At 42.5% G+C, this 22,259-nt stretch overlaps 2 protein-coding genes across 2 annotated transcripts; both read left to right on the forward strand.

The window, feature by feature from the left end:
• Positions 1 to 4,897: 4,897 nt before the first annotated feature.
• On the forward strand, positions 4,898 to 5,344 carry LOC137833327 (uncharacterized). Its single transcript, XM_068641684.1, has one exon. It carries the CDS (start codon positions 4,898 to 4,900, stop codon positions 5,342 to 5,344), a length of 447 nt encoding a protein of 148 aa, XP_068497785.1.
• Positions 5,345 to 5,956: 612 nt separating this feature from the next.
• LOC137833328 (uncharacterized) lies at positions 5,957 to 6,421 on the forward strand. The gene has a single exon (XM_068641685.1). The coding sequence runs from the start codon at positions 5,957 to 5,959 to the stop codon at positions 6,419 to 6,421; it is 465 nt and encodes a 154-aa protein (XP_068497786.1).
• Positions 6,422 to 22,259: the final 15,838 nt, after the last annotated feature.

Consider the following 22,259-nt stretch of genomic DNA (forward strand, 5'->3'; position numbering starts at 1 on the left):
ATTTTTTTTGTGTTCTTCATTTTTGTGTTCTTCATCATATGTTTTGGTTGTCTTGCTGTTTTTAATTTCAATTTTATGTTCATGTTGTTGTTTTAAAATTATGTTCGGTTGTTTTTGTACAATTGTTCTTGAGCAATCCGGTTTTCAAATTTTTTTAGGATTCCATTGAATATGTTGTTATGTTTTTTTATTTTAATTGAGTCTTCTTGATATTTCAATTGGTGCAATTTGTTTGTGGTTGAGTCATTTTAGTTTTTGAATCCATTTCAAGTATTGTCAATGTCATTTTCATCCAAAATTGTCATCAATTGTATGTAGTACTTTTGTTGTTAATTTTGGTTGCTTGATTTTAATTCGAGTACAAGTTATATTCTGAATTTGAGCTTTGACACCTTTTTATTTTTCCAGATTTGAGTTCATACTTGTTGTTAGTTCCATACAAGTTCATTTTCCATCCAATTCTATTATGTTTTTGAAGTTTTCAATGTTGTTTTTAATTCCAGTATAGGTTTTCCTTTGTTTCACAGTTTTTGTGCTGGCTGAAAACGCTTATATAATTAATTGTGTTGGTGAAAATTTTTGAAATTCTGGATTTGAGTAGTTTGACGTGTTAAGAAAAAGTTAAAAAAAGAAGTATATCAAAATTCAAAATAGAAAAAAATCGTAAATGAAAAATGGATAGAGTGCAAAAAAATATGACTTTGGAAAATTTGACTTGGCATGAGTTTGAAAAAATTATTGCAATTATTTGACCCCCTGTTTTTGTGAAATTCCAGCCTACATTGAGCTTAAACATTGAAGTTTCTGTGGTTAAAATTTCAAATTCAAATTTAAAGTATTCTGTCCAACATAAATTCAACAAGTTAAAAGAAAATTTACACAAAAAATGATATAGTGTTGTTTTTGGTTTTATTCATCTATTCTAGTTCCATTCACTAGGATTCCATTTTGTGTGCTACCTTTTCTTTTGAACTTTAATTTCTTGATTGTCTTCTTGACCACTCTTTTAAGTCATGTCAATTACCAACTCCATTTGCAGTAGTCCTTTTTTTAAAATTTGAGTTTTGTTGCTTTGAAATTGTTTGACTTCTTTTGGTGGGTTGTGGAGCTAAAATTTTTTTAGTGCAAGCTACATCACTAAAGAGGTAAAAATTGAATATCTAAGGTTGAATATCCTAAAGAGGAAAAGCAAGGGACAACAACAAACTTACACAAAAAAATATACACAAAATACCAAGAGGAGCAAGTGAAGGAGTGCATAGAATAAACAATTTAATTTTTGTGCATAAAAATTGTTGACCTAAATTTCTTTGTATTTCTTTGAGTTGTAACTTGCAAGACTTTGATTAGTTATTGGATTAAAATTTGTTTTAGTCGATGAGTGTGTCTTCAAGGTTCAAAGTGCCAAGAAGCCTCACCTTAGGAATTTGACTAGTTTAAAAGTTTTTTAGATAGCATTTTTTCAAATGTATTTTATTGCTTTGCATTGTTTCTTGCATAAAACTTTGTTTTCATATTTGATTGTGCTCTAATTAAATTTCTTAGAGAAAGGTTTGTAAAAGTGTTATGGGATAGTATCTGGCAAGGAAAGGCTTGGTACTTAAGAGATTCTAGTGATCCACCTCCCTTTCCTGGGAAATTACCTACTTCACCCCACCTATCTTTCTTTTTGGAAATTACTTTTATCACATAACTCTAAACATGTCTACTCATTCTTCAAGTCATAATGAAAGTGATAGAAAATCCACAAAATCTCTTTTGAAACAATTGGCTAGAGATTTTCAATCACTATCACTTAGACAATTACAACATGAGGCTTAAATTTTGGAAGAAAACAAAGAAAGAGATGCCCATCTTGCAATATTGAATAGTTGAAAATTGTAAGAGAAAAAGATGAATACATAAGAAAATTAAAAAAGATCTTCACATGCATCCAGTTCTAGGTTGAATGACTCACATGTTGAGGGGAGTCTTAGAGTTAATGAATATTATCAACCTCCACCTAGAAGAACTAAAAGAGAAATCCAAAAAGAGACTAGGGTAGACTTACCTCATTTTTATGGAAAGGAAAATGTTGAGGCTTACTTGTATTGGGAAATGAAAGTAGAACAACTTTTTGCTTGCCAACATGTGAGTGAGGAAAGGAAGGTATCCCTAGCCACTTTAAACTTTCAAGCAAATGTTATGTATTGGCAGATAACCCTAGAGAGAGATAGGTGCCTCCATAAGGACCCTCCCACAAAATATTGGAATGACCTTAGGGAAGCCTTGAGACGCCTTCATATTTCTTCTTACTACAATAGGGAGTTGATGGACAAGCTCCAAAGACTCCAACAAAAGAACATGAGTGTAGAGGAGTATAGGCAAAAGATGGAGTTTTACATGATGAGAGCCTCTATTAAGGAGGAAGAAACCACCACCATAGCAAGGTTCCTTAGTGGTCACAATCTTAAGATAAGAGATAAAGTAGAATTCTTGCCATACATGGACTTGAATGACTTTATCCAACTTCATATAAAAGTTGAATTTTTTTTTTTTTGAGAAAAGGGTCAAGTTACAAGGAGAGTTCTTACTCTAATTCTTATCCCAAGAAGGAAAGGGAGGATAGTGTCTTAAAAGATAAAACCAAAGAAACTCCCAAAATTTTTGGAAAAGATGTGTCTACCTCACAACCCTGCAGTAGTGGCATATAATGTTTTAATTGTCTTGGTAGAGGTCACATAGCATCCCAATGCCCAAATAGGAGAACCATGATCTTAAGAGGGAGGGATGAATATAGCAGCCAAGATGATGAGTCTAGCGGGGGAGAAGAAAAAGAAAAGAGTAAGGGAGCATATCCATGTAAGGGGGAATTATTGATGGTTAGAAGAACCCTAAAAAATCAACCTAGTATGAACCATGAAACGCAAAGAGATAACATCTTTCACATAAGATGTAAAGTTTTAGAAAACACTTGTTCTATCATTGTAATTTTTGTAGCACTAGGATGGTTGAAAAGCTTGATCTACAAGTTATACCCCACCCAAAACCTTACAAACTTCAATGTCTGAATGAAGATGGGGACTTAACTGTAGATAAGCGGGTAAAAGTCAGTATTTCTGTGGGAAATTATAAAGATGAAATTTTATGTGATGTAGTACCCATGGAAGCCTATCACATCTTATTAGGAAGACCATGTCAATTTGACAAGAAAACTATCCATAATGGTTTTACCAGCGAGATTACTTTTACCCATAGGGAAAAAAAGTTTGTACTTTATCCTTTAACACCCTCACAAGTGATAAAGGAACAAGTACAAATGAAACAAAAATGAGAAAATGATAAAAAGAAAAAAAAAATTAGAAAATCAAGAGAAAGTCCTTAGGGACAATGTTGAGGAGTGGGAGAAGAGTGCTCGTTCCCATAAGGTCATTCTAATGGAAGAAAATTTTGAAAAAAATAAAGTTGAAAAGATACTTCTATCTGAACAACCTTTAGGCCTTCTTATGTGTAAAGGAGCACTTACATCCACTGCCACACTTGTTGAAGTTAGCGATCTACCTCCTCAAGTCAAAAAGCTTTTAAAAGTATTTGGTGATGTATTTCCTAAGGAAAGACCCATTGGACTTCCACCTTTTAGGGGTATAGAACACCAAATAGATTTAGTTCCGGGAGCTAGTCTACCAAATAGACTGGCTTATAAAACTAATCCTGAGGAGACTAAGGAGATATAATCATAAGTTTAAGAATTGTTGGAGAAGGTCTGGGTTCAAAAGAGTCTAAGTCCTTGTGTTGTACTTGTTTTGTTGGTGCCTAAGAAAGATGGCAAGTGGAGAATGTGCTATGATTGTAGAGCCATCAGTAACACCACCATCAAATATAGGCATCTGTACTGGTATGGGCGAGGCTGAGGTCCACCTGGCTGACCGAGGCCGAACCCACTTGGCCGAGACCTTAAAAGACTTGGCCGAGACCACTGGGATTTGGCCGATGGCCGACCCATACCATGGAAACTCGGCCGACCTCGACTACAGTTAACGCTCAAACCAAGATCAGTGAAGTTAACCCATCATCAAGAATTAGGTAATATAACCTTAAGCGGTATCCACCTCGATAAACGGGCCCAACAAGGTAGGCCCACTAGAATAATATAAATAGCACGTATTTCAAGGAGCAAGGTATGTCATTTATTACTGTTCACCTACTTGAGAGCTGACCACCCGCTTTACTGACTTGAGCGTCGGAGTGCCTTCGCAGGTACCCCCACCATCCGGTGTTCAGCCGAGGCCGAGTGCCAGAGGAGAAGCAGGAGGACGAGAAGAATCCCAGCTCACCACTTAGTCACCTGACCGACCGAAGGAAGGAGAAGAACACTTCAATAGTTCTCTAGGTCCCATCTCCCTAGCAGGAACAATTGGTGCCCACCGTGGGGCCGAGGGAAACTAGCTGAAGGAAAAAAGTAGATGGTCTCAACAAGAAGCATGGAAAGAATGACTGAAGCCGACCAAAAAATGCTGCTGCTGTCTCTCTAGAGGGAGATGGCCGAGATGAGAAGAAGGGCCGAGGAGGCTGCTCAGAAAAACGAGCAAGAGCTGCAAGTTCTCCGTAGGGAGAACGAAGAGATGAAGAAGAAGCTGGAGGAGTGAGGACCCTCCGTCATACCGACGAATGTTGTCGGCAAGTCATACACCTCTCCCCTGACCCGGATGTGGCCGAGGGGACGAGAGGTCGACCCCCTCCCCGGGAAACCGAGATGGGCGACGAATCGTGCCTGATGAGGTCCACCCGAACGACCCTTACGGCCGACCCAAACCGCCGACACCCCTTTACCAACACCATCATTGAAGTCCCACTGCCTGAGAAGTGGAAGGGTTTCAACCGAGACCGATACGACGGGTCGACCGACCCGGACGAGCATATGGACGCCTACACCACCCATATGAGTCTATACACCTCAGACGACGCCGTGTTGTGCCGGGTGTTTCATACATCCTTGAAGGGAGCAGCCCTTAGTTGGTTCACCAAGCTCTCACCCAACTCCATCGATAGCTTTGCCACGCTCGTAGCAAAGTTTGAAACCCAGTTTGCGACCAGCCGGCCGCACCACCTAACCTCCATCGCCCTGGTAGGCATCCTCCAGGAGAAGGGAGAATCGCTGAGGACCTTCGTGGATAGGTTAGGTAAAGTAGCAATGAGCATCCGGAATCTGAGCTCGGATGTTGCCATGCACCACATGCTGACGGCCCTACGTCCAGGGCCCTTTGCCGACAACCTGTGCATGCAGCCGGCCGACAGCCTGGACGAGCTGAGAAAGAGAGTTGCTAAGTACATGCAGCTGGAAGAGCTAAGAGAATTCCGCAACTAGGCCCGTGCCGAGGCCGGTGGGGAGAGAAACAAGGAAGAAAAGAACCGCCAAGCGCGACCGGATCAAAGAAATGACCGACGCCGGGACAACCGAGACCGGCCAATCCGGTTCTCAAGGTACACACCCCTGACGACCGAGAGGGGGAGGATTCTGTACGAGGCCCTCAACGCAGAGTTGATCCCTCCTCCAAGGAAGGTGGCCAGCCCAAGTAATGCCGACCGGAGGAAGTAGTGTCGGTACCACCAAAGCGCTGGACACTCGACCGAGGAGTGTCAAGCCCTAAAGGATAAAATCGAGGAACTTATCTAGGCTGGGCACCTCCGTCGTTTCGTCAGGAATGGTTGAGACCCACCCCGCCGGGCGGATCCACCCAGGCGGACGAGGTCACCCCAACGCGGCCGAAATGACCAAGATAACAGGGGCGACAGGCAACCCGCCAGGGACGATCCCCCCCGAAGAGACGACCCCCCCAGGGAGGTCGATAGGAGAGATAACCGAGAGGTTATCAACACCATAGCCGGCGGCTTCGCCGGAGGAGGAAGCACGAACAACGCCCGGAAGAGACACCTCCAGGCGGTACATCAGGTAAACGCGGTAGCATTCCGACCGAGGATGCCACCCATCACCTTCACGGACGACGACTTCAAAGGCGTAGACTATCGCCAGCAGGACGACCCGATGGTGATAGCGGTCGATATAGACCGATTCACCATACGGAAGACCCTTGTGGACCAAGGAAGTTCTGTAGACATCCTCTACTGGAAAACTTTCAAGGCTATGAGGATAGCCGAGGCCGAGATGATGTCATACAACGACCACGTGGTAGGATTCTCGGGCGAGAGGGTGGGTACCAAGGGTTACATCGAGTTGTACACCACCTTCGGAGAGGGGAAGAACACCAAGACCATCAAAATCCGATACTTGGTCATCGACGCCAACGCCTCTTACAACATCCTCCTTGGCCGACCATCCATCAACCGACTGATGGCCATAGTGTCAACCTCTCACCTCGCAATGAAATTCCCTTCGAGGACAGGGGACATTCTCACAGTCCACGTAGACCAGAAAGAAGCATGAGAGTGCTACGCTGAGAGCCTCCGGGTGGAGCTCTTAAGGGACGACACCTCTCCCCTCAAGGTGAGAAAGTCCTCCCAAAAGGATCGCTCCCTCAGGAAGGATCGGCCGAGGAAGGTCCAGCCAATCGTGGCGCTGGTAGAGCTCGATCCCTGGGCGACCGAGGACAGGCTAGAGGCGAGAGAGGAGCTGAGGAGAGTCCCCCTCCTCGACGAAGAGCACAACACGGCTGTAGGAACAACCTTGGCAGCGGCCGAGGCCGAGATCATGCACGCCGCGCTGAAAAAGAATATCGACATGTTTGCGTGGACGTCGACCAACATGCCGGGGCTGAGCCCGGATGTCATCACCCATCGACTGTCAATATTCAAGGAAGCCCGCCCGATCTCCCAAAAGAAGAGGGACTTGGGCGACGAAAAGCGACTCGCGGTGAAAGAGGAGGCCGACAAGCTCCTGTCGGCCGGGTTCATAAGGGAGGCCCGATACACGACATGGCTGGCCAACGTCATCATGGTCACCAAACCGAACGGTAACTGGAGGATATGCGTCGACTACAGAAACATCAACAGCGCATGTCCGAAGGATACCTACCCCCTCCCGAACATTGACTGACTGGTGGACGGGGCGGTCGACCACTAAATTATGAGCTTCTTGGATGCTTACTCTGGCTATAACCAAATAAGCATGCACCCGAGGGACAAGGAGAAAACGACCTTCATGACGGCCGACGCCAACTACTATTACGAGGTCATGCCATTCGGCCTCAAGAACGCAGGGGTGACCTACCAGCTCCTCATGGACAAAATCTTCAAAGGCCTAATCGCCCGGGCGGTAGAAGTGTACGTGGACGACATAGTCGTAAAGTCAGACTCATTCGATCAACATCTGAAGGACCTGGGCGAGGTCTTCAGGGCCTTAAGGGGAGTCAACATGAAGCTCAACCTCGAAAAATGTACCTTCGGGGTTGAGGGAGGGAAGTTCCTAGGCTTCATGCTCACCCACTGAGGAATAGAGGCCAACCCCGACAAATGCCAGGCCATACTCAACATGAGAAGTCCAAACAGTGTGAAGGAGGTACAACAGCTCCTAGGGCGGCTGACCGCCCTCTCTTGGTTCGTTCCCCGCCTGGCCGAGAGGACGAGGCCGATGGTCCAGTTGCTCCGAAAGGGCAAAAAATTCGCCTGGGAAGACCAATGTGAGGAAATCTTCAAACATTTCAAGGAGTTCCTCACATCCTCGGCCGTCATCCAGAAGCTGAGACCCGACGATCCGATCCTTGTATATCTGACAGTCTCGAAGGAAGCAATCAGCGCTGCCCTGGTACAAGAGACCGAGGGCGAGGAACGACCAGTGTACTTCGTCAGCTGAACCCTCCACTCGGCCGAGACCAGGTACCAGATGATAGAGAAGGTGGCCCTCGCCCTAGTCCTCACAGCAAGACGGATGCGCCCCTACTTCCAAAATCACTCCATAACTGTAAGAACCGACTACCCTATTTTTAAAATTTTGTCTAAGCCGGACCTTGCAGGGAGGATGATAGGATGGTCAGTCGAACTCTTCGAGTTCGACATACACTATGAACCGAGGGGCGCCATCAAGTCTCAATGCCTGGCGGACTTCTCGGCCGAGCTGACACCACTACCCACCCTCTCGGGCGGGTGGACTCTCTATGTGGATGACTCCTCAAATAAAATAGCCTGCGGAGCGGGAGTCGTCCTGGAGGGGCCGGGTGACCTCTTCTTGGAACAAACCCTCCAGTTCGGATTCCGGCGACCAATAACCAGGCCAAGTACGAGGCCTTGCTCGCTGGGGCTGAACCTAGCCTACGACATGGGAGCACACGAAGTGACATGCAAAAGCGACTCTCGGGTGATGGTCGGCCAAGTCAATTGGGAGTTCGAAGTTAAAGAAACTCTACTACAGCGATACTACCATGCGGCCAAAAACAGCATCGCCCGCTTCAGCAAAGCACCCTTGGAACACATACCGAGGGAGGACAACAAAAGGGCCGACATCCTGTCCAAGCTATCGGTCACCAAAAAGAAGAGCCACCAAAGGTCAGTCATACAAATATGGCTGAGACACCCTAGTGTGACTGAGGCCGAGGCCGAGTGCCTGGCTATAGAAGAGGTCGAGACCGAGGCCGACAGCTGGATGACACCCGTCATCCAGTACCTAACGGCTGGCATGTGTAAGGCCGACCAAGAAAAGGCAATGAAGAAACAATGTGCCCGGTACACCATGATCAACGAAGACCTGTACCAGAGAGGTTACTCGACCCCCCTACTGAAATGCATCACCAACAAACGGGCTAAGTACATTCTGGCCGAGATCCACAAAAGGATCTGCGGAAACCACGCCAGGGCGAGGACGATGGCCGCCAAGGTTCTCAGGGCCGGATACTATTGGCTGACCGTACAAGGCGACTATGCCGAATATGTGAAGAAGTGCGCCAAGTGTCAAGAGTTCGGCCCCCTCCACCACACAAGGCCGGAAGAACTGCACAACATCATCTCCCCATGGCCGTTCGCCATATGGGGGATGGACATTATCGGTCCATTCTCCCCAGGGAAAGGGCAGACCAAGTTCCTCCTGGTGGGAGTCGACTACTTCACGAAATGGATCGAGGTCGAGCCCCTCGCCTCCATCTCGGCAAAGAATGTGCAAAACTTCGTATGGAGGAGCATTGTCTGCCGATTCGACGTCCCGCACACGATAATAACTGACAATGGCCGACAGTTCATTGACCGAGGCCTGCAGTCCTTCAATGACGACCTGGGCATCAAGTCCATCACGACCTCGGTGGAACACCCACAAACCAATGGGCAGGTGGAGGCCGCCAACAAGGTCATACTCAACGAGCTGAAGAAGCGGCTGGGCAAAGCAAAATGCCGATGGACCAAGGAGCTGATCGAGATACTTTGGGCGTACAGGTGCACCCCCCAAACTACCACACAAGAGACACCCTACAGCCTGACATACGGGGCCGAGGCCATGATCCCGGTTGAAGTGGCCGAGCCCACCATACGACGATAGATGTTCGATCTCACCCTAAACGAGGAAAGCCTAGCGGTCAACCTCGACCTGGTAAGTGAGTTTCGTGACAAAAGCAGGATTCGGGAGGCCGCTTGCAAAGTCTGGGCGTCCAGGCGATACAACACAAAGGTCCGGCCGAGAAGTTTCCAGAAGGGTGACCTCGTCTGGAGAATGCGCAGCGACGCGAGAAAAAATGAAGGAAAGTTCTCATCCAACTGGGAGGGGCCTTTCCGAGTCCGAGAAGTCGCACAGGGAGGAGCTTATCATTTAGAGTTGCTTTCAGGAAAAATTGTACCGAGGACATGGAATGCCACGCACCTCAAGTTCTATTACAGCTAAAGTCAATAAAATCACACACTCTTTCCTCACCCAACCAGGGAGGTTTTAACGAGGCGTTTTCATCAAAGTGTTGGAAATATTCTGCTACAACCTCTCGGCTACGTACACCCGCCAACCACACTTGCTCGATTAACATCGCAAGTACCGGCCGATCACCACCTACACTTGCTCGATCACCATCGCAAGTAACGGTTGGCCGCCAACCACACTTGTTCGATTAACATCACAAGTAATGGCCGACCGCCACCCACACTTGCTCGATTAACATCGCAAGTAATGGCCGACCGCCATCCACACTTGCTCGATTAACATCGCAAGTGACCGCCACCTACACTTGCTCGATCACCATCGCAAGTAACGACCGGCCGCCAACCACACCTATTCGATTAACATCGCAAGTAACGACCGGCCGCCAACCACACTTGTTCGATTAACATCGCAAGTAATGGCCGAACGCCCACCTACACTTGCTCGATCACCATCGCAAGCAACGGTCGGCCGCCAACCACACTTGTTCGATTAACATCACAAGTAATGGCCGACCGCCATCCACACTTGTTCGGTTAACATCGCAAGTAATGGCCGACCGCCATCCACACTTGTTCGATTAACATCGCAAGTAATGGCCGACCGCCATCCATACTTGCTCGATTAACATCGCAAGTAATGGCCGACCGCCATCCACACTTGCTCGATTAACATCACAAGAAATGGCGGAACGCCCACTCATACTTATTCGATTAAATATCACAAGCAACAGCCGAACGCCAACCAAACTTGTTCGATTTAGCAAATAACCGAGTTCCCAATATTACTCGTTTGATTTTATACGTGGCCGACTGCCTAGCTTCAACAACGCTCGAATTAACGTAAACAATTAACGGCCGATCGCCTATGCTTTACTTGTTCGATTAACATCACAATAAGTATGGCCGAGCGCCTGATTCAATTAAAGGCCGACTAGTTAACTTGTCAAATTTTATGCAATGAAGATTGAACGATATATTAATAAGCAGAAAATGGGTGATACATCAATAAACAAAATGAAGAGACCATACCCCGGCCTCGGAGGAAGTTAAAAGTCAAGAAAAGGCCACAACCTAATCTTCAATCTCCACACACTCCCCCTCCTCGGCCCCCGCCTCCTCACCCCGAGCCTCGGCCTCCCCCTCTTGGGTCCCGACCGGTCCACCTTCTTGAGCAGCCAAGGCAGTCGGCATTAGCCGACCCTGGTAAACCTCGCAATCAAGGTCAAAGCTACTTGCGGCACATCAGCTCAAAGCTGCTCCTCAGGAAGTCCGAGGGAGAAACCTCTCGGAAGGACTCCCGGGATTCATCCGGAAGCGCCACACGAACCCTCCTTGAGAACTGATAACTACTCCCTAAAAGGTCGAAGGGAGTGGGCGTCGGCCTGGCCACGGCTTCGGATGGACCCGGGCAAGAGCTGGGAGAGGGTGGCGCCACCTCGGTCACCCCTCGACGAGGAGGAGGCGTTGGCATGGACCCGGGCGACCGGGTGGTGGTGGCAATGTTGCTAACGTCCTTCGAACGTTTTTTGAACTTGTGGGTTGGGCCAGCCGACCCCTTGGACATATGAGAAGGGCCGACCACCCCTTTATCACTCGGCGGTGGTATCACCTCCAAGCTTCAACGACCCTTGTGATCGGCCGCCTTCTGTCAGTGCTAACGGCGCTCGGTCGTTCGTTAACCATGATATCTGCAAAACAAAGCAAACAAATTAAAAACAAGTTAAAACAGATAAACCGACCGACCGACTGACTAAGACAAACCAAGACACGTACCCCTCACGGCCGCCCAACGCGCAGACTCGGCATACGCGCCGATCAACTCCCGGCACGGAAGCCTCCTCGGGAGGGCGTCAAAAAGGGCAAGGACACCCAACTCGTCCTCACCCTCCGTCGGCCTCGGCCACTCCTTAAAATCACAAGGCTGTCGAGTCCAATAAAGGGGGAACCTAGACCGACCGTCGAATAAAAAAAAAAGGAGGGCGCCTCAGGCCGGATCACGACCTTCACAAACCTCTCCTTGAAGCGTTTATAGGAGAGAGCGAAGAGATCAAAAAGCACACTACCAGGCCGGCCGGCTAACGAATGCCAAGCAGCCTTTTTGGCAGGGTGGGAGTTATAGTAAGAAAGAAAACACGAGGGCGTGGGGTGAAGACGCATAACGTCACACAACAAGCGAAAGGCTTGAAGGGACGCCCAGGTATTTGGGTGAACCTGGGTGGGAGCAACGTTGAGTGTCCGAAGGACGCCCATCGTAAACTCATCAAAAGGAAGAGAAACTAAAGGGTCAACAAAAAAACAAGTGTACATGTGAAAGGAGGGGGGGGGGGGGGCGGAATCAGGCCGTCCCATACACACTGTCTCGGCCGCCCCACAAGGTAGGATGCTAAAGTGGGAGGAATATTCCTCCGCCTTTAGAACCGGTTGCCTGAGCAAAAATTTTGCCACAGACTCCTCGGTCCCAAAGGCAGAAGAAATATCCATCACCCTAGGATCCACCCAACTAAGATCCTCTAGGGGGACGACCATTAAAGGTGAGCCCGATCGGTCAACAGCGTTGGCCGGGGCGTCCTCCCTCACAACCTCCACCGGGGGCGGCGCCTCGGCCACCCCAACCGAAGCGGGGTCGGTGGTGAATGACGAGAGGAAGAAGAAGAAGAAGAGGATGACTTAGAAGACTCCCTCGAAGAAGAGTGACCGACGGGAGAAGACGGGTCACCCAAGGGAGGGGGGGAAAGACGAGGCTCGCAAGACATAACTAACCTCGGATGATAAGCTAAACTGGGCGAGGGAGGATGGCTGAAAGGTCACTCGGATCTCGGAGCTAAGGGCGAGAAGTCACTTGGTTATCAGTTTGCACAAACAAAGAAAATACAAGGTTTCGACACTGTAGAGAACCCCTATTTATAGGGCCCATGAGCCTCGGAATTCAAAGCGACGAACCAATCTCAACCGTTAGATCTCTTAGATCCAACGGTCCGCAAACGATCCCGCCCTAAAAACCCCTCATCAATGCACATCATGTTACGCTACCTGAGGTCATGTCACGCCACCTATTCACGTCACACCTCGAGAAATGAAACGACCGCACGCTCAGAGGAGGCCGGCCGACACCCATCATCAAAAACTCATCGGACATACCCAAAATGTCTGCCCTCGAGCCTGGGGGGCAAGTGTACTGGTATGGGCGAGGCCAAGGTCCACCTGGCTGACCGAGGCCGAACCCACTTGGCCGAGACCTTAAAAGACTTGGCCGAGACCTTAGAACACCTGGCCGAGACCACTGGGATTTGGCCGATGGCCGACCCATACCATGGAAACTCGGCCGACGGCCGACCTCGACTACAGTTAACGCTCAAACCAAGATCAGTGAAGTTAACCCATCATCAAGAATTAGGTAATATAACCTTAAGCGGTATCCACCTCGATAAGCGGGCCCAACAAGGTAGTCCCACTAGAATAATATAAATAGCACGTATTCCAAGGAGCAAGGTATGTCATTTATTACTGTTCACCTACCTGAGAGCTGACCACCCGCTTTACTGACTTGAGCGTCGGAGTGCCTTCGCAGGTACCCCCACCATCCGGTGTTCAGCCGAGGCCGAGTTCCGGAGGAGAAGCAGGAGGACGAGAAGAATCCGAGCTCACCACCCAGTCACCTGACCAACCGAAGGAAGGAGAAGAACACTTCAATAGTTCTCTAGGTCCCATCTCCCTAGCAGGAACAACATCCAATTATTAGACTTGATGATATGCTTGATGAATTGCATGGGTCCACTATATTTAGCAAGATTGATCTTAAAAGCGGATATCACCAAATAAGAATCAAAGAGGGTGATGAGTGGAAAACTGGTTTTAAGACCAAATTTGGACTATATGAGTGCTTTTAATCCACACCACAAAATGTAGGAGATGTTAAGAGATTCCATGGTTTAGCAAGTTTTTATAGGAGATTTGTTCCTAACTTCTCAAGTCTAGCTTCACCACTCAATGAGTTAGTGAAGAAAGACACTCCATTTTGTTGGACGGAGAAGCATGAGCAAGCCTTTCAAAGGTTGAAAGCTCAACTGACCAATGCACCCATTCTAGCTTTACCAAACTTTTCAAAAACTTTTGAGTTAGAGTGTGATTCATCAGGAGTAGGAATAAGTGTTGTGTTATTGCAGGGAGGGCACCCAATTTCATATTTTAGTGAAAAACTTCATGGTGCAGCCCTCAATTATCCCATCGATGATAAAAAGCTCTATGCACTTGTGAGGGCCCTGCAGACTTGGGAGCACTATCTAGTCTCAAAAGATTTTGTCATACATAGTGATCATGAATCTTTGAAATATTTGAAAGGTCAAAACAAGTTGAACAAAAGACATGCAAAATGGATGGAATTTCTTGAGAAATTTCCATATGTTATCAAATACAAGAAGGGCAATACAAATATTATGGTAGATGCTCTATCAAGGAGACATGCCCTCTTTTCTAAACTTGGAGCCTAAATTCTTGGATTTGAAAACATACCTGAACTTTATAAAGAAGATCAGGATTTTGCACTCACAAGGAGGTTTTTATGTTTTTGAGGGGTACTTATTTAAAGAAGGAAAACTTTGCATACCCCAAGGAACACATAGAAAACTCCTTGTAAAAGAATCACATAAAGGAGGACTCATGGGCCATTTTGGAGTTGATAAAACTCTTGAGCTTTTAAAAGGAAAATTCTTTTGGCCACACATGAGGAAAGATGTTCAAAATACATTGTCATAAATACATTTCATGTTTAAAAGCTAAGTCTAAGACAATGCCTCATGGACTCTACACTCCTTTACCTTTTGCAAGTGCTCATTGGGAAGATATAAGCATGGACTTCATATTAGGACTTCCTAGGACACAAAGAGGTTTTGATTCCATCTTTGTGGTAGTGGATAGGTTTAGCAAGATGACTCATTTTATACCCTGCCATAAAGTGACTGATGCTAATAACATCTCTAAACTCTTCTTTAGAGAAGTGGTAAGACTACATGGTTTGCCTAAGACCATAGTTTCGGATAGAGATCCTAAATTTGTGGGCCATTTCTGGAGAACTCTCTGGGAAAGGCTAGGAACTAAGTTGAACTTCTCAACTTCTTGTCATCCTCAAATGGATGGAGAAACTGAAGTTCTTAATAGATCTCTTTCCATTATGCTTAGGTCAATCATGAAGGGAAACCACAAATCTTGGGATGAGTACCTTCATCATATTGAGTTTTGCATATAATAGAGTAGTTCATAAAACTACTAATATTTCTCCATTTGAGGTTGTGTATGGATTTAATCCTCTTACTCCTTTGGATTTGTTACCTCTACCTAATCCACAAGAATTTGTGCATAAGGAAGGAGTAACAAAAACCAAATTTCTAAAGAAAATGCATGAGAGGATTAAAAATAAAATACAAAAAGAAATAGAGAAATACATGAAACATAACACTAAGGGGAAGAGAGAGATGGTTTTTGAAGAGGGAGACTAGGTTTGGCTTCACCTTAGAAAGGATAGATTCCCAAATCAGAAGAAGTCTAAGCTTAGTCCCCGAGGATATGGTTTTTTCCACGTTTTCAAGAAAATCAATAATAATGCATATCAAATTCACCTGCCTGAGGAATATGGAGTACATACTACCTTCAATGTTATTGATCTAACACCTTTTGCAGGTAATGAAGATGAAGAGGCAGAAGCATATGATTTGAGGAAAAATCCTCTTCAATTACTAGGTCCAAGGAAAGGAAGATACAAGAAGACTGAGACTCTGCTACTGACGACAGAGACACCCTCCTATACATGTTCAAAAATGCCATTACCTAGTGTAGATATTTAGTGTAGATTTTTTTTTCTTGTCAAAAGTAGAATAAGAATTTTACTTGTAATTTTGTTTAATTGTAATTAAGGTTGAATTAGGCACCTAAAAACCAACCTAGGTTAAATTAGGGTTTATAGAAAAATCCTAAATTAACCTAGGCCGATCATAAACATAGAGAGAGCCACATGAAGCACACATTGGTCATGCTTGGCTTGTGATTCCAAAATTAGGCGCCATTTTCAAACCCATTTCTTTGTACAATGGTCGGACCTCTATCCTGTATAAAGAGGTGCTTGACTCATGAAATTCTAAGATCAATATATGAGTGAATTACTGCCCAAGTTTGCAAGCTTTCTCACTCCCTTCTCTAGACTTCTCTAGGATAGACACTTTGATCTTCTTCTTCACCTCTCCAAGTGATATGACCCAACCAATCACTCTCCCTACCTCTCATGCACCCTCAAGGAACCTATAGCTCCATTGGAGCATTCCTTGGTTGTTTCATCCATCAAGCTTCCGCCCAAGTTTATAAAAAATCCAAGAAACCAATCGGTCATGAAGGCAACACCATCATAATTCGAATAATAGTATCTTCTTATAATGTTTATAATTCGGTAAGAGAACTCTTAATAATATCCTAACTAAAGAAGAATGATTCTTCATAAGACCAAATGACTGATTAATTGTCAAAATGATTATCTTAAAGTCTCATAAATTGTCATTATTTAAAGGATTTATAAATATGAACATTCTTTAAGAAATAGATATACAATTTTCTTACTAACATTTTACTACATAACACTTTTACATAATTAAACATCAGAAAGTCTTTCACAATAGACATCCCTCCTTTCTTTTTGATCAAACAACTCAACAGAGTTCAATTCACATAAATGTCATCTCTTCTTTACTTTGGAACTTTCTCAAGCCATTTCTAGTAACAACATAATATAGTTTGTTGTAAACTGAGAGAAGAAGTGAGATGATGTTGTAAGATGAGAGAAGAAGTTAGATGATGTTGAAACAACAAAGTTTGGTGTTAGAGGAGTTTGAAGGTGATATAAGAAAGTTTGGAGTGAATGAAGTGAATAAATTAATGAGGGAAAGACTCAAAAGTTTCACTCTTATCTCCCTTCTTTCTCTTCCCCCTTCACCTTCCCTCCTATATTTTGCTATCTTCATCAAGCTTTATTTCACATGTAATTAAGTATACTTAATTATTTCATTTTATTTTAAAATCTTAATCATGGTGTAACTTAAATACTGGTTAGAAATATATAATAGACCATACCACCTTTTGTTTCGACATTTTTTCGCTTATATCTTTTCTTATCTTCAGAATTAACTTGGACCAGTCTTTCATTTTTACATATCCTTCAAAAACTAGTTTTCATAGGATAATTTATACAATACGAAAATTAGTTTCCATAATACTAATTTACATTATGAAAACTAACTTTCGTAATATAAATTTTAAATCATAATTTTCGTAATATATTTAGCATTAGGTTAGTTTCCAAATATGTTTCAGAAACTAATCTCTTAAAAAGAATAGTTTATTTCATAATTCGCTCACTATTTTCCATCATAGTTAATTCAGTTCAATTACTACTAAAAATAATAAGTACTATGCTAATTGGTTAATTTATATTAAAAAAATTATATTATACATAATTTGATTTCTATTAAAAGATAATTATTTTTGTTATACAAAAGAAACAAATTTGTATTTGTTTCCATAGTTATACATAACATAAGTTTTATTAAGTATCTTCAATACTGAATAGAAACATGTTTCTTGTTCATTACGGGATATTAAAAATATTTTATAAAAGATAAATTTCTTCTTACCAATAATGAAGAGAGTTATATAATTCTAAGGTAAGACTAAACTGAGATTGGTTCGTAAAAAAATTTCTCAGCAATATTTAATATGCTTCTAAAAAATGAGAGTAGTGTATTATTTTTATTAAATTCTTTAATTTACTGTTATATTAAATGTTTTAATAGGGTAATATTGCTTTTTTTTTCTTTTTTTTTATCGGAAAAAGTAATGTACAAACTACTTATATTTTGATAATAATAAATAAAAACAACAATTTTGGTATGTTACATAGTGCGAAACATATGTTAGATGATGTTTAACTAAAGTAAGCCATAAAAACATTAAAACAAAGTAATAGATTGAAAAAACGCTAGCAAGAAGGCACAAGGCTAAGAAGCCTTGATATACACAGTAAACTAGATTAGATAAAAGATGTGCCAAGCGTAGACAAAAGTCAAATAAAGAGATAGACGTAAGCACAAAGAATAAACGAAGTTTACAAAAAGCATTAGATGCAAAGAAGATAGATGCAAGACACATTAAATCCTTCAACACATTCCATTATATCAAACATGTCTTGTTAAAACTCTAGACGCAATTTAAGAATAAGATGCAAGATAATTACACTAGGTGAAGACTACAAGTTCATAAATTTCCACTCCATCCTCAAGTTGATAGACTTTTCTAATCTTAATTTAACTCTAATCAACTCTAGGTCGATCATAAGAGGATAAGACACACCAAATTAAGGTTTATGATAGGGAACCATCCAGACACCACCACATTAATGATTAAGAGGAATAAAGAAGATAAAACTTTTTGGAGGGAGAGTCAATATTTCAAGAATTTTAAATTTTTTTCCTTCTTCTTAGTCTCGTTAAAAATGTATAGTTAGTGGGCTTAATTTGGACCAAACCAAATTAGGATTTGACTTGAGAGTCAAAATCCTAACTCAAGGAGTCAACAAGCAGCCCTCTCCATTAGGGAAGTCAAAACCTTAATTGGAGAAGCAAATGAGAGAATCCACACGACCCATACACACCCACACAACGAAGACAACAACGAATAGAGTTTTGGAGCTTATAAACATGTGAGAAGAGCTTGAAATGAGCAATGTGGGACTTGGTTTCCAGGAGGCTACGAAATCTACACTATGCAGTTGCACTTTGTTTTTAAGTCCCACATCTCCTAGTATATTGAGTGTGAGGAGCCTTTCCACTTATAAATAAGAGGCCTACCCCCTTGTAGCTCACTTTGAATCTTTGAATGAAAATATAATTGCATTGTGCATATCTTTTTGTTCTTTCAAAGTCTTAAAATGTGGTATTCTTCTCCTAGGTTCTCAAACTTCTCCTAGGTTCTCAAAGCAAGGGACTTTCCTTGGGAGAGTACCCTTCAAGTTTTTCTTAAGAAACTCAGGGAAAAGTTAAAAGTTCTTTTGATCAAGTTTTCTGTTATCTTGATTGAAGGATGCTTCCATCAGTTTAAGTGCATGCTTTCCACATCACACTCATGTGTGAAGCATGTCATACTTGGCGCCCAAGTTTGAATGTTTTTCAAACTTGTTTTCCCTATCTTTCTTTCATCTCCTTGGGTGAATCTAAACACTATAAATAGGCTCTCCTTATATTTTCAACTTGGAATTAGTAATGAAATGTTGCTCAATTGGCCATTCAACTTGTTCCTAAGTTCTCCCTAGATTAGTCTCCCTCTAGACTTATCCTAGACTCCTTTGTTGATCAAGAGTGATCAAGTGCTTTGAAGAATTCATTTATGCTTTGAAGAATCCAAATCCTTTGTGCTTGATGCAAGGTTGTGTTGCTGCTGTGTTTTGGGAGGGATCTGGGTAGTTTTATATGTAATCTACTCCTTTGTTGAATCTAAAACTAATGTGTTTTAAATCCTTTTTAAAATAAAGTAATTTTCAAACTAAGTGAAAAACAACCTGTTGTTTTGTCGAATCAACTGGTTGTTTTACTCTTAGGAGTTTTTGAAAAGGTTGAAAACTGTTTAACTTTGGTTGACTTAACTGCCAAACCAAACAATCAGTTGTTTCGTGGTTTCAACCGATTGTTTCTTTGAAAATCCTAACAGAATTGTGTTTTGGTGGTTGAATGTGCTTTAAATGATTTCCAACTGAATACGCTCCTTCATTAAATGCTTTGACCAATCCTTGGAAAATATAAATAGTTTGTTTATGTTTTCAAACTAAGGAGTGAAACAAATTTGAGTTTTTCAGTGGTGAAAGAGTTTATTCAAGATTTGAACATTCACATCAAAGCTTTGGGTTTTCTAAGAGAGTGGAATAGGATTGCATTTGTATTGATTTCAGATTGTTCTGTAACCAAGTGTAATCTCTTCTCAACCTTCTGTATTTTTGGTGTTGTGTTGCCAAGGAGTGTTGTGTGCTCTTGAGGTGGTCAAGATCAATACTCTTGGTGTGTGAATTGCTAAAGTGAGTGTGTTTATTGAAGGGTTCAAGGTCACTGCTTGGTGGATTGTGTGTTGTAATCTGGTTTGATTACTTAGTGGATTACCCAGTGGTTTTTTGGGGACTGGATGTATCTCTTGGTTTAAGAGTGAACCAGTATAAACTGTTGGTGTATCTTTCTCTTACCCTTAAACTCATTTACATTCTGTTTTTAGTTTTTACTGGTATAAACAACCGATTGTTTCGCAAAAACAACCGATTGTTTTTATGCTGCTTTGCTGTTTTATTGATCTTGTTCTTGGCTAACCTGATTTCTGTTCTGGATTCATACAAAGAATTTTGTTAAAGATTAAAAAGATTTCAAAAACCCCTCTTAAACAATTCACCCCCCTCTCGTTTAAGACCATATATTCTAACAATTGGCATTAAGAGCTTGGTACTTGAAAAATATTAAAGTTTGATCCTAAAATCTTTTTTCTATGGCTGAAAAACTACCTTTTGGGGAGGGTGCCTCAATTAACAGACCACCTCTGTTTTGTGGTTTGAATTATCAATTTTGCAAAGTTAGAATGAAAATCTTTGTTGAATCTCTTGATAAAGGAATTTGGGATGCAATTGAAAAATGACCATTTTATTCCTAAATTTGAAAAGGATGGATCTTCTATTGAAAAACCTTGATGTTGAAAATAAAAAGGCTAAGTTTGATTGCATTGCCAAGAATATCATAACCTCTGCTTTGAATTCAGATGAATTTTTCAGGATCTCACAATGTGCATCGGCTAAGGAAATGTGAGATACTTTAGAAGTCACCCATGAAGGAACAAATGATGTGAAGAGAGCTAGGAAACATACTCTAATACAAGAGTATGAGATGTTTAAAATGCTCAAGGGAGAATCAAATGCTAATGTACAAAAGAGATTCACTCACATCATCAACCATCTAATGAGTCTTGGAAAAACCTTTGATAAAGAGGAGCTAATCATAATAGAATTCATAAGTAAAAAGGGCATGCAATTTAGGGGAAATGTGTACAACTATCAGTAAGAAGCATGCCAAAAGCTCCAACCACAACTGCACATGAAGAAGATGAAGAATGAAAGAAAAATGAAGAGAATAATGCATAAAAGCAAGCAAACAAGGATGAAGCATTAGAGTCGATCCGTCCAATGCATGAAGAATAGCTCAACAAATTGAAAATAATCAACACATTAAGCACATAAGAAAACGCCGAGCGAATTGAAGCCAGTGCAATCACAAGATTCCATAGACAAAAAGACTGAGCAAAAATCAAAAGGTTGAGCGAATGAGAATACTTAACTACAAAGAAAGCCCAAATTCTCTCAGAAAGGGCACAAGCCAAATTTCACCAAGTTTGGGATTAAAAGGATTTTACTTGGAGCCTAAGCTAAGCCAATCCCACCTTATGATTAAGATTTGGCAATGCTTGGCAAGATCTGAAGCGAATCCCAGACAAATCCATGACTCTGGAATCTTAAGAAGGACAAAGATTAAAGATTGAAACCAAAAAGAATGCTTAAAAAATAAAAAAGTCAATCCACTGAGTGGATTTGCCTACGCAGATCGAATCACAAATCTCCTTGAATCCCTACAAATCCTATTTCTAAAATCTATAAATACAAACCTTAGGGTAACATTCAAAGCATTGAGAGGCTCAAGAGGAACAAAGAAACATGGAGAGGTATCAAAAGATAGAGAAACACAGAAGTTAAAAGGATCAAGTGAGATTCAGAAAGATGTTTAGATAGATAGTGATGTAGTCCAAGGTGTGCCTTGGATGAGATGAGAGGAAGATGCAGTGGTAGTATTAAAAGTTGCACCGAAGAATGATGAATGAAAGGATCTTTTGGAGGTGACTTAGGGGCTTGAAGGTAAGGAGAGATTTGGCCAACTCCTTAGGGTTTCACTAGGGTTCTAGGCTCACTAGAAAAGAGATATTTGGGAGAGAATGAATCTGAATTTCATAATATTCATTCAACTAAAAGTTTAAATATGAATACAAATAGGAAGGATAACCTTTTTATAGGCTTCAATGGGTGAAGGTAGCTTAGGATTTAAGCTACCTTAACCTTGGTTAGCCTAGTTAACCCATGGCGAACTTTTGGAGCTTCTAACCAATGGAGGTGTGGTGACTACAATATGTTCTTGTGCTTTAGAAACCATTGCTTGTATATTAGGTGAGGATTTCTAGAGTGTAAATGTTTCATTTAATTCTACTCTAGAAAATGGTCTAGAAATACAAAACCTAAAATAATTATTCTACTTTTTACATACTAAAATAAATATTTTGTTGTACATTCTTCTGTTCTAGTCTTGTGTTTAGTGACTTGGAGCTTGTGGATG

Source organism: Phaseolus vulgaris, chromosome 6 (assembly GCF_000499845.2).
Source record: "Phaseolus vulgaris cultivar G19833 chromosome 6, P. vulgaris v2.0, whole genome shotgun sequence".
In the NCBI taxonomy this organism is placed as follows: Eukaryota; Viridiplantae; Streptophyta; class Magnoliopsida; order Fabales; family Fabaceae; genus Phaseolus; species Phaseolus vulgaris.

Bases quoted from the DNA above. Each gene is read 5' to 3' on its own strand.
- LOC137833327 (XM_068641684.1), top strand. From the start codon at position 4,898: ATGGACGCCTACACCACCCATATGAGTCTATACACCTCAGACGACGCC.
- LOC137833328 (XM_068641685.1), top strand. From the start codon at position 5,957: ATGCCACCCATCACCTTCACGGACGACGACTTCAAAGGCGTAGACTAT.